We start from the raw sequence: 12,475 nt of genomic DNA, 5'->3' as shown, positions 1-12,475 counted from the left end.
CTAACAGCTTGCCTGGCAGCTTAACATATCATCCTGTTTTCTTCAATAGGTGATTAAAGCCATTGAGGAAGGCTATCGGCTACCCCCTCCAATGGACTGTCCCATCTCACTCCACCAGCTGATGCTAGACTGCTGGCAGAAGGAGAGGAGTGACAGGCCTAAATTTGGCCAGATTGTCAACATGTTGGACAAACTCATCCGCAACCCCAGCAGCTTGAAGAGGACGGGAACAGAGAGCTCCAGGTGAGCCATGCTTACTTAATAGTGATGTATGAAAGAATACATTAGAGATGGCAGGCAAGTGGTGACTCACGTTAATTCCTGCCTCTTAGTAAGAGGTCACTTCATAGCTCTCTGCAACTTGGGTGGTTTCTTTCTCAATTAGTGAAGTATTTATGGTAGTTCACTTCACCATTTTGAAGAGCCAAATATCTGTCAGGCCTCAAGGAATAGTTAGAAAAATAAATTAAAAACAACAACACAGCAACAGCTACTAAAGTGCTTCTTTTATGATGCTGGACATGGACATTTTGAAAGAGGGATGAAATGTACTTTTGGAAGACATTCAGGTTGCTAGATGCCATCTTTGGAAAAGGGAAAGGAATATTGTGCTTGTAAAAAGTAAGGATTAGAGGACAGCTCTTTGTGCATTGCAATTTTAAGTTGACTTATAAAGTGTTGATTGTCACAAGAGATGCCTTAGGTTTCAGTTCTTGAAGTTTTTCTTTTATGAGTCTTTCAAGAGTAGCAGGAAACAGGACCAAGATAGAAACTGATCAAGTTACAAAGCATGCAGACCACTGATTGTACCACCTGTAAAAGAGATAGTTATTTCATTGGGAAGAGGCAATTGAAGTGTATCAGTCCAGAGAGAAGATAAAGATACTGCAAGTTCTATAGTTCAATGGGAACTTTTTTTTTTCACGGGGTTGAGCTTTACCAGCTTATGGTTCAGGATACCTAGCTACCAGCTCCATCGAAAAAGGTATAGACCATCATCAGTTAAATGACTTAAGAGACAGGCACAATAAGACCAAACGATTCAGGCATGCATGAGGTGAGGCACCTATTCATTTCCAAGTCTGAATTTCTCAAAAGTGTCTCTTTCATTATGACCCCAAGTTAAAAACTGGAGGACATTTTCTCCAGATATGCAAGCCCTTCCTGTCTTGGCCAGCATTATGATGTTCTCTAGTCTTTCTCCTGAAACCCTAGCCTAAATGTTGCAGATGAAAAGGACTACACTTATTATTATAATGCATGAAAAAAATAATTTGGAGCAAACAGCAGAGGTACCTTCTGTTCTCTTGTAGGCTTTCAGATCCTTTAGCATTGGCCACTATACAAAGAGCTCAGTGGTCAAGCTCTTCTGCAAAAACATCCAGCCGAATTCACATCTTCCTCCTGCCAATTGGTAGCTATGTGACCTAAAACAAATCTAACATTTCTGGGCTAGTTTCTGTTCTTCTGTTCACTGAGAGGGTGAAAACAGATGGCTCTAAAGCCAGGTTTCCATGTAGCTGGCTTCTCCTATTTCTACGTTAACCTCAGCTTTTACTTCTCCAGCTCCAGAGCCCATGTGTTATGTCTGAGAGTGCTGAGGCCAGTGCTTGGAACTTCTGATAGCGTAAACTATTTAACTATTGATATTCCATAATGTGTGCTTAGCACCGAAGTTCAGGAAAAAATGAGTTATTGAATACACTTTTCTCGATGCTAATTTTTTTTCACTGATGGTACTTGAATAGCTTTGATGCTTATCACCGCTTGCTGATAATGGGGTATAGTATAACATGATATGTTACTGAGCACAAAATTAGGCAAATGTCATGGTGTTCCATAGAGAGCACAAAGACTTCCAGAACATGCTTAAGAGTATCTGTTGGAGTGAATTGATATGGAGTGAGGATATTTTCATCCTAAGGTCATTTTGATCTTCTCAGGCACCTAGAGTTTACACGTTGCCTTTTAATGTTCTTGGTGTAAAATTAGAAGCAAATGCATACTGTTGCTCCTTGTTTGATATGAATATTTAAATTGCTAAACATTCAACACTGATGTATAAAATTCTGAGTGTTAATATTTGTTATTGACTCAAAATTGGGGGAATAATTAAAGCTTGATTATTCTTGCCATAAAAATATGTAAGCTTTTACTTATAAAAGTGGATATAATTGAAACAATGGACACAAAAGGAAGGTCACAAAGACAAGCTAATATCTGGGCTCAGAACTAACTGATAAAACAAGTCTTTGTTAAAATATTTACATAAAAAGAAGTAATGCAAATAAAATTAACTGGTAAAATTAAAATAAAGAATGGAATTCGATTAAGTCTGCTATGTAGAAAATGAATGAAGGCATTATTTTGACTTAATTTTGTTTTTACAAGAAAAGAATGTTTTTGGGTGAAAATTCAGTCATGATGATATACTTCTGATTTAAACACTTGTATTCAAACAACATAGTCTCAGAATGAAAGTCATGTCAAACTAAGGTGAAATTCATTCCATAATTTCTAGAGAAAATGGAACGTTAAGAAAATAAAACTTAAGTAGCAGTATTGCTATAGAGGTAATTACAGTAAGGGTGGTATAGAATACCCTGTGGAGGTCCACCTTGTGATTATTATGTATTTTGATGATGAAAGGAACTACAAGTCTGTTACCAAATACTTTCCATTAATAGGTGATTTATTATATATCAATACTATGAAGAATGGCAGGATTCCTGCCTTGAACTATAGTTGTTCTTAACAATGACCTCATATCAAACACCTGGCCTGAGAAATGTGTTAACTAATAACTAAGTTAATAAAATGCGCTCATATTTTGTGGAAATGATTATTTAGGAGCCCCTGCAAGGGAATACAGAAGCACATTCCACAGGCTAAACAGTGATCAAAGTGGCCATTCTTCCTTCCAGTCTTGGCACGTGTGCTGGTCAGGCATGGGTTGATTAAAGGAGATTAACTCCCTGCTGTCCCAAGTTTTTTCGAATCTACTGAGACTGCCTGTAAACCTGGCTCAAAGCACATTAGACTTGAACTCTTGCTGCTTTCTCCTTCCATCAAGTCTGGCAGATTGAAGCTCGGTTTTCCTTACTCATACTTCACTGGGGTTTCCATAGTTGCTGCACTAAAGTCTATAATATTCAGTGCTGGCAGGGACTGGACTCTTTCTGCAAAGACAATCAATTTCAGCCACAAGGGTTCCCCCAATCTTTACCCCAGGCTAGGGTGTTAAAAAACACACAACTGCTATGATTATTAATGCACTAAGAGGTTCACATGAAACAAATGTGGGCCATGAAATTAAGAACAAATAGGGCGATTGATACTTTTTTTAGAAGCTTTGTGAAATTGGGAGCAAAAATAATCACAGTGGCATTTGATGAGGGTTACTCTTGGTGTTTCAGTTCCTCTTGTCTGTCTCAGGCAATTTGACTTCTGAGTCTTGCTGTCTCACTGATAGCTCTGTCTACAATTTCTTGTTCCATTTCCAGACCCAACACTGCCTTGTTGGATCCAAGCTCTCCTGAATTCTCCGCCGTGGTATCGGTGGGCGACTGGCTGCAGGCCATTAAAATGGACCGGTATAAGGATAATTTCACGGCTGCTGGTTATACCACACTAGAGGCTGTGGTGCACATGAACCAGGAGTAAGTACTCAGCGATGTAACACAAAAGGGTAAATCTAGATTTAATAGTATTTTCCTGTTTTTGCTTTGAGCTGCATAATCATCCTACCCATTTAAAACACACACACACACAAAACTGGAATGCCTTTCATTTTGATTGAGTCTAATTTTACACAGCCTTTATAAAGCACCTACATTGTTGCATTAAATTGCTTAATTAAACATCTTAATACACCTGCCTTGTTGTGCTGTATGAATTGTGGCTGATTCAGATGTGTGTCTGCATGAAGCCCAGAAGAGAGGTTCTCGGCCCTCATAACGTTACTTTCCCTCTGTTTTCTCCCCCCCCCCCTCAACCCCCCTGTACAGCGACCTGGCACGAATCGGCATCACAGCTGTCACCCACCAGAATAAGATTTTGAGCAGCGTCCAGGCGATGCGAACCCAAATGCAGCAGATACACGGCAGGATGGTTCCTGTCTGAGCCAGTACTGAATAAACTCAAAACTCTTGAAATTAGTTTACCTCATCCATGCACTTTAATTGAAGAACTGCACTTTTTTTACTTCGTCTTCGCCCTCTGAAATTAAAAAACAAAAACAAAAACAAAAAACCTATCTGCAGTGTTGCTTGGTGTACAGAATGCTGGAAAATGGGGCTTCCAGAAATGACCAGTGTCATTTGAATTCGACCTGGAACAAATTGTTTCTCAGAAGGACTCGGTCCATCGCCAGTTTGTAAAATACATGTACCTGTGCAAATAGGACTCCGCCTCTGAGTTTTGATGCTGTACCTGCTGCCAGACACTGGGCTTCTCAGAGACATCCTGATCCTCTCTCCATTTGGAATTACAACCGTAGTATTTTGTTTGTGGCATAAATGACAGTCCTCCTTCTTTCACTGGAATGAAGGCCATGCCCAGGAACATTGCCGAAGGACTCACTTGTAGCTGTTAAGGCTTGGTTCATGTCAGAGGGAAGAACGCAGGTGAAAACCAGGTGGCTCATCAGTGCTGTTCCTCAAAGCTCAGGCCACCTGGTGGATTGTGATGCCATGAGGGGATGAAAAAGAAAAGGAAAGTGGATTTAAAAATAATAATAATAAACCCCAAGCACCCTACATCCCTGACTGGACAAACGGTGTCTGTTTCTTTGGGCCTGAGGCTGTGCCATATAGTCGTATTTTGGGACTCTACAAACTTACCGTAACTACCTTACGGATAGTGGACTGTGACAATCTTGAATAGGGAATTTTCACACTTCCCTTCTTTAAAGAAGCAAACCCAAATCTCCAAGGTAAGGCAAAAACAAAATGAAAAAAAGTAGTAAATTCTTCTCCGATGAAAACATTGTTTTTTGAAACTTAATCTTATTTGAAACATCGAGTAGAAAATAAGTTTTCAGTTCTACCAGGTAGTTTGCGGTTCTTCCAATATTTCAATCCTCTCTTCACAATGGGAGAGAAGACCAAAACCAATATGGCTTCCCTACTGTTCTTCCAGGAAGCAGTGAAATAAGAGCCATATATGATCAGGTACAAGAGGATGGACCCGTACTGCTGTGCTTTCTCTTATACAGGGTTCTTCTGGCTGTTTGGTGCCCACATATTTATTGAACTTCTGGATATCAGGCAGTAACCTCAAACCTTGTTGGGTCATGCACATGCCCCACTCTTTAGAGAGTTTGCTTCAGTTAAGAATCTTTTCCATTAGTCTTATTTTTATGTCCTGCTCATAGTCCTTTTATCAAAAAGAGTAGCCAGGGAGGATGTACCTAGATGTCAGTGGTGAGACGTGGAACTCACCTTGAGTTCCTCATTATCAGAAAGTAACCTAATAAAAAACGTGTAAGATGCTTCTATTTTAATACTAACATTTTCTTCTTGAAACATGTAAAATAAATGACTTTCTTCATTCCTAGAAGCCAACAGCCTAACTTTTTTTTGACTAGACAAATTTTAACTTTTTTTTTACTTCCATTGTTATCACTATTAAACAACAGCTTGGCTGATTTTAATAACCTATTTCCCTCTCCTTAGTTTTATCCTGAAAGCTATTTCTTATAGAGCAAAGAATGTTAAGTTTGATGCTGTCAAATCATGACAGTTGAGTACAAAACCTTTTGCAACATGAGTTATAAAAGCTTTTCTGTTCAGAAAAAATATGAAATTTGTTGTTTAAACTGCTTCAACAATTTTTATTTCATCACCACTTTTGCTAAAGTCTGAGAGTTCTGGATATTCATGTTAAAAGTTGACAAATGTAGATAATGCAGATGGGGGTTTGTTTGCTTTTCAAAAAGTTTATATATATATATTTTAGCAAAGCTGTTGAGTATTTTATATTCAACTAGAAGCCTGATTCGTGTACTGGTGGGGTCCCTTGTCCTGGCCTGCGGGGATTGAGCCAAAACTGATCTCTGGGTCTAGGGTACAGGTGAAGCAGATTCGGGCCGACAGTGCCCCAGCAGCAACCTAACCCACGGCCAATTCCTTGAGGAATCAGGCTCCCTCCTCTACTGGTCAGAGCATCTGCCCCCTGGTGGTCATTGTACATAATAGCTACTGGCTGAACGTCGGAAGGTCACTTAGGCTTTCATATATATATATTTGCAGACTGATTCAAATAAGACAGCATTATGGCATTATCTTATAAGTAAAAAGAGAACATTACCTTGCCCTGGCCAGTTTGGCTAAGTGGATAAAGAATCAGCCTGTGGACCAAAGGGTCCTGGGTTTGATTCTGGTCAAGGGGATGTACCTTGGTTGCAGGCTCCTCCCCAACAGCCTGGGCCCTGGTTGGGGCTTTTGCAGGAGGCAACCAAGTGATGTGTTTCTCTCACATCGATGTTTCTCTCTGTCTTTCCCTCTCTCTTCCACTCTCCCTAAAAATCAATGGGAAAAAATATCCTTGGGTGAGGATTAACAACAACAACAACAAAAATAGACCAGAGAGAAAGGAAGAGAACATTACCTTGCATATATTGAATAATTAAAACATTTTGCTTTCTTAAATTCAAGAACTTAAGACCTGAAATATTTTTCTAAACATTGAACATATTCAAAGCAGAATATTTTAAAGGAGAGAATGTCAATTCTAATATATTCTATGCTGGTGTCATTTTACTTCCTCAGTAGGTATCTCTTTAAATAAAATCATTGGGCAGGGATTGAAAGAAAGGTCTATGAGACTTTCATTCAAAGGTTGCCTTCTGAATGTTAATTTTGATACATGAAGGATTTAGAATGCAGGCCAATGGAAAAGCCAACAGAGGACTTTCCAAGTGTCTAAAATCATATCCAGTAGCAATAAGAGTGTTAATGCCAGAACTTCCACAAAGTTACACATTTTAGAAGAGCGATGTGAGCACAATAGAAAGGTTGCGTTGTTTCCTAGGGTGTGGAGCCAGACTCTGGCATGCAGACAGCTATGGATTCTAAAGCCAACTGAGATGTTGAGACTGGGAAATTCACTCCATGTTTCTTTCTAACTCAGTTCCTCCACCTGTAAATTACAGATAATGATACTTTAATAATAACTCCTTTCCTAACATGTGCTATTGTAAGTGTATATGAAATACTCTTACGTGGGACACACTGAACTTCACATAAGAGAAGTGTACCAAGTGTTATTCATCCAGCTCTCACTGTGAATGTTTTATTGTGACACATCAGAGTGGAGTGAAATGAAGTTTAGTGGTAGGGAGCCATGCAGATGAAGCTTCTTCACTTTATATGGTTTTATAGTGTTTGGGGGTAAATGTATATCTATACAAAAAGTGGTAGACCTATTAAATTATTCCTGTGTTATATAGCCTTAGAAATTCACGGAATTTGTTTTTTTTATAATGGAAAGAGTGAAATGCACAAGTAAGACTCCTTTGCAATGAAAGGAACTGGATACTAATGGCACTTTGATGTCTTCATGATTGACTCAAAGGAACAGTGCTTTGTTTATTTAGTCACAATGAAAGTCACATTTTTTACCAATGATCCCACATGGACCACATGCTTTGTCTGGTCTCTGTTCTAGCAGTTTCCCTTGATAAAGGAGTTGCCTGAATTCAAAGGAGAAAAGAAGATTATTTTTCTGCACTCTTTCTGGCATCAAGTAGACATGAGCCTTCACCTTCCCACACTTCTCACTTCAAACATCCAATCCTTTTCACATACACAGTGTCCCCAAATAGCCCACTTAATATTACAAATATATTTATATAATACATATTTATATCTAGGAGTTGAGAAGAAGGGGTTGGCAAACTGAAAGGAGACATGTGTTTTGGGAACTACACTTTCTCCTAAGAATGGAATTTCTATTAGCAAAATATCATCCTCTACAAAATGTTTGCATATCCATATGGTGTTGGTTGTACTGCATCAGAGTCTTAAGATCATATTCATGTTCTCCTTTTCTTTCACATAAATGCATGCCTGCCTGATGAAATCCCTTCACATTCAGGTTGCAAAGGTACATTTGATAGATTTACTGATTTTTCAGAGAAGAAACAGTAGGAAAAAACAGATCTGGTCCTTTTTCTTTCTTTTTTTCCCATAACTGTCAAAATGATGTTGACAAATGGTTTCTTAAAGACCTTGGTAATTATACCCTTACCCACATTTATAGTTTTTAATTGCTTAAGAAGTAATTTCTATACTATTTTATAAGAAAACTTTATTTATCTCTTTCCAAACAGACTCAAGTATTTTCTACAAGTTTCAATAATGGTCATCTACCTCAAAGAAACTAAATTTTATTTATCTCCTTCACACAATAAAAAAATATATACATATACAAGCAAATAAATCAATGGTTTAATAAAATAAGCAAATTTGTCTGTAAAGATAGATTTTGGCCTTAATCCTTGCTCCTCACTTGTGGCCAACTGCCAAGCATGGACACTGGGGTGGGAGATATAGTTCAAGAAGCAATCTTGACAGTCAGTTGTTGCAAAGACGAGGAAATAGCTTCCTTTGGTTTGAATGGATTATTTGGCAAATGAGGAGCCTCAGTGATTTAATTATATTGTGCCCGCTTTGTTCAATTCTAGATGATGAGTCTTCTGTTGCAGATTAGTTCTTGGTGAGCTTGAGCCCCCAAGACCACTGTCACTGTTGCACCGAACCTCTCACTGTGCCCATGGCCCCAGTTTCCCTCTCTCTGCCTATTCCATGCATATTGTATTGATCTTTTACTAATTAAATAACCTCATTCATTATAAGTCACTTTCTTTTCAAGAAAATCATCCAGTACTTTTAATTTCTGAGTTTGCATTTTTTCAATTGTATTGTTGACTACTGACCGATTGGCATGTTTCCAAATACTTATGTTCCCAAGACATACAGTTTCCCACTTTGGAAAGACTAGATGCCAGTATCCAGGTTTTTACAGTACTACAGTTTGCCTTTCACATCTTTCACCAACACTTAGTCCTTGTCATCTTGCTCTACTGAACCATACAAGTCATTTCAAAGAGGGGTTGTTCACACACTGCTATAGACATAGACTGTGTGGGCTTCTCTTCCCAGTGTTGCCACTTCAGCATTTATAATTATGAGAAGGTAGCTAGCCTTTCTTTGCTATAATGTCCTCATCAATGTAATAGGAATAAGAACTGTATCTCCCTCCAAGTAGTTATAATTAAGCTGCAAATGCACATAACTTTTTGGTTGTCATAGTTGCCATTTTTTCAGAAGAAGAAATAAGATTTCATGGTCTCCCTCCTGGACTACTTACTGAGCCCTACCAACTTCCATATACCTACATTCTTTCTTACAATATTGGTTGACAACTGGCTGGCTGACAACTTTCTCTAAAGTCTTGTTCTTTTTTTTTCTACAGGGAGTAGATTCTGCTATCTTGGCCTCACAGCCCTTCCTGTTGATTACAAAGCCCACAGAGGAAAACAGAACACACCCTTCTTGGTTCCTTAGAAATGTGTTTCTTCTACTTCTACTATGCCAGTTCTGGAGCAGAGACACTAATGAAACAGCACCCAATACCTGAAATGAATAAATCTATGACTTTCGAATCCCCTTTCCAGTGAAAGAAGCAGCAAACATTCACGGTTCGGCATCTGTTCTCCAGTTGCACTGAGGAATGTACTGTCTCAAAGCACCAGCTCTGCAGAACCCTTGTTCCCAAACTCCTTGTGGTTTTATTTATATCTATTTCCATATCTCATTGCTGTACGTCACTGCTGCATTGGTGTGGCAGCAAGTGACCAAAGGCAACAGGTTTTATTATGGACACCAGGTCAGGTGCCACCACACAACACAAAGCCAGTTCCCATGAACTGCCTATGATATGCATTGCTGAAGTAACATTTTACCCAGGGTGTGCCATTGCAGTGATATAAATATATTTTTTCCTAGACTAAATATGAGCGGACTATCTGTTTTGATGTGTGTAGATAGGTGTGAATGTATGTGGATGCGTGTGGATGTGTGTGTGTGTGTGTGTGTGTGTGTGTGTGTGTGTGTAACCTCATGCTTAGAACTGCCTGTGAATGTCGTGGAATGCTACACCTGAAGAGTTCTGGTTTTCCACCAGTTCTGAGATGAAGAGCCACACAAGATAGTGGACTGGAGACCATGCCCATTCCCTTAGAAGGAAACCCAGAAATGTTAAATGTCTGTATTTATGTTGTATTTTATAGCTGCCACACTAACCTTAATAAGTAATTATACAGCTTTGGGCAGAACATTTTCACCTTAGCGGTGGAGTAATCTTAGAATATAAATATAAACTCATTCAAGTGACAATCCATCATCGAAGTCACGAATTCTGATTGAACTCCTCATCTGAATCACCAGTTCCTTGATGGAGAGAGAGAGAAGGGGATGGAATTTGTCTGGTAACCCCAAATGGAATACAAGTAGCCTTTGTTTTCCTGCATAAATGAACTTGATGAATGCGAACAAATATATGCAATTCATATACTTTTGGAGATGAACATAGACATGTGTGTCAGCTTTGAAATGATGTGTCCTGGATTAATACTTTGTCTCCCAATGTCACAGAAAAATGTATGCCGGTGACTCTTGAGGTTAGCATAGATGGGATTAAATGGCCTCAAGCAATTTCAGGTTCCCAATTACATGGAAAGTTCTACAATTATTAATATAGAGCTAACTCCTATGGCCCACAAAAGTGCATCAGCCTTCTAGAATCTGAGGTCCACTGTGCGAAGATTCTGTTTTGATATGATATGTATACCAAACTCCAGCCAACATACTGCCATGTTTCATAATTGAGTGGCTGCCTTGCTTATTTTAAGCTATGGTTGCAGAAACTGTGGCCATTTATATAAGCTATAACATCAAATCAGGGAAAAATGGGAAACAAAAGATTCTGAACCCTATATTGTTGAATAAGTAAAAAAAAAAATCATCAAATATTTATTGCATTCTGACAGGGTGTATGGCATTGTATTCTCAGAACTATGCCAGAGTGACAAAGTTAATTCACCCCTTTTTGGGGACCTTAATATATTTTTAAAGGGATGTGCCTATGCATTAATGCCTGAAAATTATGTATAAAGAAATGAGGTTGAATCTCTGAGCAAGTCACCTTTCCCCAGAGGTAAGGACAGGAGGCCAGCTTTAGGGGCTGAGGCTAGCCCCATGAGTTAGTGCTGACCTAGTGAGCTCAGATCTACCATTAGGAAGCATTAAGCTGATCCCCTGCACCAAATCAAGTAGCTTCACCATGTGTCCACTGGCCCAAAATTATTTTTAACAATTTTATGAATAAAATGTTCTGGTGTGTTTTAAAAGTTATTTTAAAGAAAGGCTGTGCTCACTACACTGCTGGTGTGTGTGTGTTTTGAGAGCTCTTGTATTCAATCTGTGAAGGATATGTATATTAATCCATACACGCTTATAGCCTCAATATTTGTCTGAAGACACTTAAATTCTGACCAGTAAAGCAAAGTTCTAGAAGCAATATTTCACTTATTTAACATTCTCCAAAAACAACATCAAGCATTGATACACACTGAAGAGTGTATTTATTTTTTTTATCACTCCAAGTATGTTGGAATATGCAAGGACTGTGGTTAAAATTAGAATGTATAAGGCATATTATAATTTAGTTCATACTGAAAAATAAATTAACAGAACATTGCTTGGTTCATACATGTTCCAAAATTTGAGCAATCTCTTGAGTTAGACATAGAATTTCTATTTTGTTTTAATTTGTCAAGGTATTTTCTTCCCTTCATAAAACTTAGGTACACATAACTTATGTCATTTATTTATGGTCTTTTATACCTAGTTTGTAAAATTGTAAAATAGCAAACTAAATGCAAAGAGTTTGCATTTGAAAACAATAAAGTAGTTGCCATATTCAAACCTGGAATCTAGTTGTCTCTTCAATACTTTTTGGCTTAGATATGGTGGTTCTCATTTAATTAGTTGTTGGTTGTCATTTGGTTAAAACACAAAATCTTACTCAGTAGTTACTGAGAGGATAAACAGCATTAACTTCTAAAGGGTCCTCACCCTTGAGAACAACACATTAGCAAATTGGACTTAGATTCTGTGAGATCCTGTGTCCCATTGTAATAGGACTGACCTTTGGTTGGAATTCAGGCTCCACCTCTTATAGATCATGCAGTCTAGGGCAAGTTTCTTAACTTCCCTGTGCCCATTTTCTTTTTTGTAGAATGATGATAAAGACTAAACATGTTTAAAAATTAGCACAGTGTCTAACATCTAGCCAGAATTCAGCAAATGGTAGCTATTCTCAGGAGCCTTCTTGATCATATAAAATGTCTTCTCTAATATTCCCAGTTCTTTACCCTCTCAAACATCTTTGCTGTTGATCCAGGTGACCA

The 12,475-nt window shown here is 38.4% G+C and overlaps 1 protein-coding gene across 2 annotated transcripts in view; it reads left to right on the top strand.

Annotated features, from left to right (window-relative positions):
* EPHA4 (EPH receptor A4) overlaps positions 1-11,901 on the top strand; it is a gene marked incomplete at its 3' end in the record, with an annotated part of 135,227 nt that extends 123,326 nt beyond the window's left edge. Inside the window, exons 15-18 of one of the 2 annotated variants that reach the window (XM_079782106.1) lie at positions 50-243; positions 3,504-3,659; positions 4,008-4,933; positions 9,478-11,901. In XM_079782106.1, coding sequence (XP_079638232.1) covers positions 50-243; positions 3,504-3,659; positions 4,008-4,122 — 465 coding nt within the window. Of the gene's footprint in view, positions 1-49; positions 244-3,503; positions 3,664-4,007; positions 4,934-9,477 lie in introns of those variants that run through there. The other variant, XM_079782107.1, reaches the window with a different exon arrangement.
* Positions 11,902-12,475: the final 574 nt, after the last annotated feature.

Source organism: Cnephaeus nilssonii, assembly GCF_951640355.1.
Source record: "Cnephaeus nilssonii genome assembly, chromosome: 10".
Lineage (NCBI taxonomy): Eukaryota > Metazoa > Chordata > Mammalia > Chiroptera > Vespertilionidae > Cnephaeus > Cnephaeus nilssonii.
This window is presented reverse-complemented; position numbering and strand designations above follow the sequence as displayed.